At 44.7% G+C, this 9,503-nt stretch overlaps 1 protein-coding gene across 1 annotated transcript in view; it reads left to right on the forward strand.

The window, feature by feature from the left end:
• The first annotated feature begins 1,996 nt into the window (after positions 1-1,996).
• The window catches only part of LOC138951857 (cytochrome P450 3A41-like), a 9,721-nt gene continuing 2,214 nt past the window's right edge, over positions 1,997-9,503 (forward strand). Inside the window, exons 1-5 of the mRNA XM_070323417.1 lie at positions 1,997-2,151; positions 2,508-2,809; positions 3,187-3,399; positions 5,955-6,120; positions 7,142-7,243. Of these exons, the coding sequence (XP_070179518.1) occupies positions 2,089-2,151; positions 2,508-2,809; positions 3,187-3,399; positions 5,955-6,120; positions 7,142-7,243 (846 nt within the window). The 5' untranslated portion in view covers positions 1,997-2,088. The remainder of the gene's footprint in view (positions 2,152-2,507; positions 2,810-3,186; positions 3,400-5,954; positions 6,121-7,141; positions 7,244-9,503) is intronic.

Below are 9,503 nucleotides of genomic sequence, written 5' to 3' on the forward strand. Positions count from 1 at the left end.
TTCCCTGAAGACCTGCAGCTTCTCGGGCTTGTCCAGCGGATGGTAGAAGACGATGTAGCTGTGGTCCGTCACGCGCTGGTCCACCAGCTCCCCGAGGACCATGTCCGGGCGGACCAGGCTGCAGAACAGCTCGGGGATGAGGTTCTTCAACCACAGGTTGGACAAAGTCTTTCTCCCCACGAGGCGGCGTCGAGGCTCGGCAGTTCCCAGGCTAAGGATGAACACTCCTTGGGGGAGCCGGTCGTTCGGCTCCTCGTATCGTACGACCGGTCGTTTGCTGACGGACGACCAGTCAACTGGTGCAGGGGCAGCGTCTTGTGGAATGAGGTTGTCGTTGTAGCGTGTCATCTCTTGCAGGATGAGATCAATGGTATTGACGTCGTTACTGGTCTGAGCCTTTGCTTTTGCCTCGGTAAAGGCAGACACCCCCTCGCTCCAACGGTTTTCGGACAGAAGCTCCCTACCGCGTACAAAGCTCTCCTGGGCCGACTTCTCGTGCAGAAACTTGAAAATTCCGTCATAGTGGTTGATGGCTGCCGTTTTGGACCCGCTGTCTTTTCCGCTTGACGCCATCTTGTTTCTTGTCGGCTATGTTTTGGTTTTGGAAAAATAACCTGTCAATAAATAACACACAACTCAACCTTCCAAACCCAGTCGTACCACACTGAGCTACTGTTACAAATGTGTCCTGTGTTCGCAAAGTCACAGTGCTGAAACTGAGACTACATAGTCTTAATGAGACGCTCTGCCTAGTTGGCAAAACCCAAATCCATGCGATAGCTAAATCTGGTGATGTGTACTCGGAAATGTAGGTACAAACACACCGCCCTGAAACTAATTTTAGCTTGAGTAGACACACACACCGTGATATCGTTCAGACGTATCAAATGTATGCATGTAGTCTACACAGGTTCAAGTTCAAAAGGTAGAATGTCCTGACTCGTTTGCCTATCTTAAGATGAGCTCCCTTATCAGTACGAGCAAACGGTGTAGAAGTGACCTTCGGTAATGCATAGACCAAGCTTACACACTTCAAATGGAGTTTTCCCACGCAGCTTCTACACAAGTTACCGCAACAACATAGATAGCAAACGCACGCTGTCCTCCCAGGGGGAACAGGTCAACACCGACATACTTTAACAACCGCTAAAGTGTACCCATAACCCGCATACTAACAAAATAATATCTCTGACTGGTAAGCCGAAAGCTGGCTGTTTATTCGGCGTGTCGTCGTATTATGCCTATGGCCTCCCCGCCAAACCACAAACCCTTAGCCCAGCCCCCTCCCATTCATTGTACCCTTAAACCACCACCCCTCTCCATATCTCCTTTTGTTTGCGAAATTGTGACTTGACAGCAAAGTATGTGCATGGAATTGCCTAGACAAAGCGTCAGAGACTTAGTAATCTTCTGTCTCTGGTAACGTTTATGCGGATGTGCTTATTCCAGCAGGTTAGTAAGTTTGTAATCACACTTTAAATCATTAGTTAACAACTACACAGATTTATTAAAGCTAATCTTTCCTTTGCACGAATATGCTGACTTGCAATTTTTTTTTTTTTATAATTTGATGATGGGTCGGTTTTCTTGCTCAAGAAAGTCACTTGAAATATCGTTTATTTTCGATCGCTCTCTTCCGCCACAATTTCGAGTGCCTATGCTACACCACGGAACAGAAAGTGCCCTGTCTTTGAGTCATACTATAAACCTTACCTTGGATTTGTTTCTTTGTATTCCACTACGCTATTAAATGGTGAATTTTGTTAATCTATAAAAAAACAAAATTTAACTTTTTTTAAAGGTCGCTGAAAATCACACGTGCATTTCCTATTCTGAAAAAAAAATATAATAATAAAAAATAAAAATAAATTGAATTCAGGCACATTTTTCTGAAGATAAGCTTATGCACATAAATTATACCAGCGAACAATAAGCTGCTGAAATTTAAATTTAAGAAAGTACTAAAGTTACCGTGTAGTAGACTGTAATGCTATGAAGTTATTTGGCTGTTTGTGTTGGGGGAGCTGAAAGGTGCAAGAAGGGTGATTCTGTGCTGTGAGACATTCGGCGAATGACATTACTGCAAGGATGGCGGGACTTTTGAGATTTCTAGCTCAGCTAATTGTATGGATCGCAAAACTGACGCAAAAGGTAATGACTGTTGACAAGTTGCTAAGCTTGATCGTGTGTGTGCCATCGTGTATATGTTGTTTCTTATGTTGTTGTTAATTAATTTAACTCAAAGTGTGTGATGTACTCCTCCTTGTTCTCTACCTGCTCCAGCTTGTTCTTGTTCTTCTTTGTTTTATGTTTTCAAATTGATTGCTCTTCTCATTCTACTCGTTTGTTTGCGATGATTGTGTATTTTAATCTTCTCTCTTCTGCTGTTCCAACACGTGGGTGGGGATTTTTTCGAAGAAAACATGTTTGGGTCAGTACTAAAAACAAACTCTGTTCTTTGTCTGCAGCTCTGTTTAATTTTTTTTTTTATCTATTTTTATCTTCAGTTGTTTCCGAATTCATCGACACCACCACAGCCGAGCTACTTCCTGACTTCAGTCCTCAAACTGATCTACCCAGGCCACGAACTCAAGCAGCTTGAGTGCCTCACCGACATCTACTTCCGGTACGGTCTTTTCCAACATGGCGGCTACATCTACCTCCTGGATCCCCGGATGTCGCAAAGTGCCATCAACAAGCTTGACAAAGGGGCGGTGGAGTATCTGCAGAACTCTCCTCTCAGCGACAGCTTCCTGGGATCTTCTGACAGGAGTCCTGAAACCAGGAGAGCCATCGCGGCCATTTTCAGGTGGGAGATTGGTGACTAATACAGTACAAGACAAATTCTTTTCAAACGAGGGTAATGGCATAAGCAAACAGGTGTGTGTGTTTTTTACATCCAGCCCTCGACCATGAGAGGGACTAATCTAATGATAATACGTTTTAAAAATGTTAAAATAACACCAAGACCCTTCCGTTACATTGTCTGTAACTGCTGTTAATGAATCTGATGTTCTATTAGAGGACAACTGCATGAGCCTGTTACCTCACCTCCAAAATATATTTTTGTTTAAATAGAAACATCAAGAATCGCCAGGGGATTAATCGCCATTATGACCATTACCAGAAATATCTTTACCGTATACTAATATTTTGCAATTGTTAATGATGTTGTGTTTTCTTTAGGAAATCCAATATGGAAGCCAACGCTGGGAAAATGATTCAAGTCATCGAGAGAACGGTAGAAAAGATTTCAAGGCAGAGCACTCTCAACGTGAACCAGATCTCCCTGCAGATGGCACTAGACATTGTAGGTCACGTGCTTTTCGGACTGGAGTTGGACGCGCTCGGCTGCAAGCAAGACAAACTCATCGACGCCATGATGACAATTTTGCACAGGTCAGTGAGGTTCATGTTAAAGGCCGACACTCCAAACAATGTTATGCTGTGAGTCTGTGTACGAATATATTAATGCCGTCATACGAACTTTAGCAAGCATGGTCTGGGTGGCCGAGTGGTAAACGCACTTGCCTCGGAAGCGAGAGGTTGCGAGTTCGACCCTGGGTCAGGGCGTTAGCAATTTTCTCCCCCCTTTCCTAACCTAGGTGGTGGGTTCAAGTGCTAGTCTTTCGGATGAGACGAAAAACCGAGGTCCCTTCGTGTACACTACATTGGGGTGTGCACGTTAAAGATCCCACGATTGACAAAAGGGTCTTTCCTGGCAAAATTGTATAGGCATAGATAACAAATGTCCACCAAATACCCGTGTGACTTGGAATAAAGGCCGTGAAAGGTGAATGCTCGCCCTAATAGGCTTGAGGTTTGCTGGCCGATGTGAATGCGTGATATATTGTGTAAAAAATTCCATCTCACACGGCAGAAATTAATACACTTGTCACAAAAAGTCAAGGAACAACTGACATATTCACATGGAAAAAGCAAACAGCAATATCTTCATAACCCGAAAAACGAAATCAACCAAACTTGGCTAATGCACTGACAACAACTCGCAAATTGTCTAGACAGCATCATTTGCCGCATGTGATGCACGGACGCGGTGCTAGGCAGGCGGAAAGTGCAGTCCCTCCACGTCAAAAATGCGCCTAAATTCACTGGCTCAGCAGAATGAACATTGGTACTGAACATCGGAACTGATCATGGCACGTGCTAGGCGGACGTCTGGGCTGTGAAACTCACCGCACTGAAAGCCTTTATAAGCCAGCGTTTCACAGCTATGGTCCATTCCAACACCATGGTCCAGAGACGATCGCTGCCAGATGTCGACAAAGGACGAGCCCTTGCCTGGCTTCAGCGCGGCGCCACCTACCGAGCTGTTGCCCACCGACTTGGGGTGTCTCCATCGGTTGTCTGGAGGCTACAAGAACGCTGGAGAGCGACTGGACGGGTCCAGGACAGGCCAAGATCTGGGAGACCAAAAAAAACTGATGCAAGGGCTGATCGTTACATCGTCCGCCAGGCTCTGACGTCACGCACCATCACTGCAGAGCGCATCAGGGGGCAGCTAAGGGTGGCTACCAACATTCAAGTCAGCACGCAGACCATCAGGAACCGTCTCCACAACGTGCGGCTCCGTTCCAGAGTACCAGCCAAGAAGCCCAAGCTGACTCCAGTCCACAAACGAGCCCGCCGAGACTGGTCTGCTCGTCATTCGAGATGGACACGTCATCAATGGGCCACTGTTCTCTTCAGCGACGAAAGCAGGTTTAATCTGATGCATCCGGACAAGCGGCTGTCCGTATGGCGACGAGAAGGCGAACGGTTTAACCAGGACTGTGTCCAGGAGGTCCTCGCGTATGGTGGAGGCTCCGTGATGGTATGGGGAGGCTTCTCTGCCAACCATAAGACCCCCCTGTACCACATCCAGGGGAATCTGACCGGGACACGCTACAGGGATGAGATCCTGGGTCCGATTGTCATCCCTTTCCTGCAACAGCTGGGACCCCAGGCCACTTTGCAGGACGACAACGCCACACCGCATCGCGCCAGGGTGGTTGGGGCCTTCCTGCAGCAGCAGGGAGTTCACAGAATGGAATGGCCAGCCTGCAGCCCAGACTTAAACCCAATCGAAAATGTCTGGGATCATCTTGACAGGCAGCTGCGAGACAATCACCCTCCCCCAAACACCCTTCAGGACCTGCTGGCATACCTCCAACATGAATGGCAAAACCTGGACCAGCAGCTCCTCAGAAGACATGTGCAGTCCATGCGTCGACGCTGCAACGAATGCTTGGCCCGGCGGGGTGCCCATACCCATTACTGACATTGTTTTGTTGACATGAGACAGTTGTGACTTTTGAAATTCAACACGCTTGCAGTGAACTGAGTTTAACTCATCATTCCGTTATTGGATACCAATGAAATTTGCCACATTCAATGTGTGGCCCAGAAGGTGTACTTTGGTGTAAACGATTAATAAATTGGTGAAATCGTTTCGGAGATATGACTTTTTGAATTTTTGTTCCTTGACTTTTTGTGACTAGTGTATGTAAAGCGCATTGAGCATATATATGATTATGCGCTATATCAAATGTCCATTATTATTATTATTATTATTATTATTATTATTATTATTATTAAAGCAATGGCTCTTGTCGTCGTTTCGCTCGTATACTTTTATATGAGACATAAAGGGCATAATTATAGGACTAAAAAGGTGTTGTGGCTGTTGTTGGTTTTTTGGTTGTTTTTAAGGCAGTGTTTACCGCTTTATAATTCGCTATCTAGTCGACGTTTCTTTAGGCGAAAATCATATTGGAACGAAAGTCACTTCAGTTTAGTACTGGGTTTACATTTCCACTTGAACAAGAATAGCCCAGTAATCTCTTTATTTCTTGTTCCCCTCCCACCACCCCTCCCCACTTTTTATTAATCTTATTTTATTTATATATTTTTTCTAACGAATTATGGCAACTGCTGGCTCATGTCGTGTCTAGGGCCTACGCTTTGAAGGAGATAAGCCCAGAGAGCTCAGAGTTCAAACAGGCCGAGAAGGATCTGGACACTATGACGTCACAGATTCTGCAATCAGCTCTGGAGGTGTCTGATGACGTCGAGAAAAGCTTGGCCAGAATTCTGAATGACATTACTGGTTTCAAGGAGGTATACATATATATCTATGTATGGATGAATTTTGGAAATAACTCTGTTGTATTTTTATGGGTTGTAGAAGAGTTGATTTCCCTTGGGTTTTTTTGTCTTGCTTTTACATTGAAACTCAAATAACACATGACATTGTAGGCTTGCCTCAGGTTTTCTATGGAAATAAGGGAGAGCAACTCTTTCACAACCAATAAAAAAAATTTAGAATTATTTCCGAACATCGTCTTGTCTAGGAGAACCGTAGGTTTTATATTGTGCATCTGTGGTTTAAAATGGATTTACGTTAATGAATAGTTTGTGTGCGTTTATATCAATGTGAACCTTTTGATCTAACACTATTTCTTGAAAAAAGCGAGTTTGCATTGCCCAGTTCGTAAAATACGCAAAAATTGTGCCATTTCATGAAATGAGAAAATCTTTTGCTTTCTTCGCAAAATTAGACAAACTGTCCTTGATATTTCACCAAATGCGCAAAAGAAATCTGAAAATGAAATCTTTGAATGCCAGTTTGCCTTCTTCATGAAACAAGCAATATACCCCAGCGGATTCTTTTTAGTATGGAATGCCTTTCACATTGAGAAGAACAATTTTAACTGCATTGTGAGAATTTACATAATTAACAAGGTTTACTTGGTTAATGGGAGCGAGAATCGTAGAAAAGCTGATGGCGGCTTCTGTATTTACACTTGTGTATGAAAGAGCAGGGCAAAAACTAACATCTTAGCTTGTATTTTTTTGATTATTCGTGACATCAATAGAACCAAGTGAGTGCTGGACTGTGTGTGTGTGTGTGTGTATGTGTGTGTGTGTGTGTCTGTGTCTGTGTCTGTGCGTGTGTGTGTGTTTGTGTGTGTGTGTGTGTGTGCGTGCGTGCGTGCATGCGTGCGTGCGTGCGTGCGTGCGTGCGCGCGCGCGTGCGTCTGTGTGTGCGTGCGTGCGTCTGTGTTGGCCCCTGCTTATTTTAGTTATTCTAAACTACCAGCGTGCTTCATACGCATTTTGATACTGTTGTTGATTGCAGTGCAAATCAAATATGGAGCTGTTTCTGATGGCCGGATCCGAGACTACAGCGTCCAGTATACCCGTCTTTCTGTACCTGGTGGTCAACACACCTGGATTACAGGTGCGTTTACAGGTGAAACAGAAACTTAAAGAGACACGACCAGAGAAATAGGGGAGATATGGTGTGGGGAGGGAATGCGAGAGAGAGAGAGAGAGAGAGAGAGAGAGAGAGGGAGAGAGAGAGAGAGAGAGAGAGAGAGAGAGAGAGAGAGAGAGAGAGAGAGAGAGAGTTTGGTTGTGTCTGCGTGAGTATTGTCGGTGTCTACGCATCTGTCTCAGTGTCTGCCTGTACTAGAATTCACCTGAAACATTGTTGCTAAAACATGGGTTATTTTAATTCTGGAAGACCCTAATAGCAATTTGAACAGTACTTCTGTTATCTTTATCAGCTTATCTTTTTCACAACCGGCACGGTTGGCCAAGTGGTAAGGCGTCCGCCCCGTGATCGGGAGGTCGTGGGTTCGAACCAAGTGAGGGCTGGACTGTGTGTGTGTGTGTGTGTGTGTGTGTGTGTGTGTGTTTGTGTGTGTGTGTGTGTGTGTGTGTGTTTGTGTGTTTGTGTGTGTGTGTATCGGCCGGGTCATACCTAAGACTTTAAAATTGGTAATCTAGTGGCTGCTCCGCCTGGCGTCTGGCATTATGGGATTAGTGCTAGGACTGGTTGGTCCGGTGTCAGAATAATGTGACTGGGTGAGACATGAAGCCTGTGCTGCGACTTCTGTCTTGTGTGTGGCGCACGTTATATGTCAAAGCAGCACCGCCCTTCGTGGTCGGCTGGGCGTTAAGCAAACAAACAAACAAAAAATCTTTTTCACACTGCAGCTTGAATGTGATTAGATACGAAGTTTGCAGGTCATAGAGAAATTCAACAACACCCTATTTCTTGCAAGCAGAGACTAAAATAAACACAAGCCTCACGCGGGCAATAACAGCAGTTTCCAAAATATGTCGTAAATCTTCTCATTTAAATACGAATACGAATACGAATACGAATACTTTATTATCTCATACAGAGAAATTTCAGTGTGGTGCACATTAAAAGACAAAACAAATAATAAGACAACAGATAAAAATACCATACAAAGCATACTACACTCGCGCACGCATATGTACACTAACAGGAATAGTAACATGATTCCAAATAGGTTAATTGCCGTCAGCTTTAGCTAAAAGTTTACCGCTAAGAACTATCATTATCACAGGACTAGATATGTCATTGAACAATATTTATCACAGGACTAGTCATTCGAGGGTTATCACACTCAGCATAAGGGTGCACATCAGAGAATATAAAAAATATTCATCACAGAAATCAGTGCATATGTTTGTGTACGTAAAAACAAGTCGATCGAAGTACAATTTGGTTTTGGTATATCTTTGTCCTGTGCGAACTCCCTCATGCATGCGTATATTCGTGCTTTCCAAGGCTTGAGAATTTCCTTGTGACCTTGGGATCTTTAACGTGCGCATGCGGGCAGTCGGGGGTGTTGGGACACCGATGATAATCTTCACAAAGTTGACTCTGGGAAATAAATCCCTTGCAGAACATGGGGGTGGAATCCACGCCGATAGCGACAACTGGTTTCAAAGCCAGCGCCGGTATCGACTGAGTAATCTCCCCACCCACTCTGATGAACTACATCAAAGAATGCCTTACAGTAGTCCTTCATGTATTACTCAGTGTTCCGATAGCACGGTTGGCCTAGTGGTAAGGCGTCCGCCCCGTGATCGGGAGGTCGTGGGTTCGAACCCCGGCCGGGTCATACCTTAGACTTTAAAATTCAATCTATCAATATGAGGCTTATATCGCGCGTATGCCGTGGGTACAGTTCTAAGCGCAGGGATTTTTTTTTTTTTTTTATAATGCAATTTATATCGCGCACATATTCAAGGCGCAGGGATTTATTTATGTCGTGTGAGATGGAATTTTTTTACACAATACATCACGCATTCACATCGGCCAGCAGATCGCAGCCATTTCGGCGCATATCCTACTTTTCACGGCCTATTATTCCAAGTCACACGGGTATTTTGGTGGACATTTTTATCAATGCCTATACAATTTTGCCAGGAAAGACCCTTTTGTCAATCGTGAGATCTTTAACGTGCACACCCCAATGTAGTGTACACGAAGGGACCTCGGTTTTTCGTCTCATCCGAAAGACTAGCACTTGAACCCACCACCTAGGTTAGGAAAGGGGGGAGAAAATTGCTAACGCATTGACCCAGGGTCGAACTCGCAACCTCTCGCTTCCGAGCGCAAGTGCGTTACCACTCGGCCACCCAGTCCACTAAATTGGCAATCTAGTGGCTGCTCCGCC

The sequence above is a fragment of the Littorina saxatilis genome, linkage group LG17 (genome assembly GCF_037325665.1).
Source record: "Littorina saxatilis isolate snail1 linkage group LG17, US_GU_Lsax_2.0, whole genome shotgun sequence".
Taxonomy (NCBI): Eukaryota; Metazoa; Mollusca; class Gastropoda; order Littorinimorpha; family Littorinidae; genus Littorina; species Littorina saxatilis.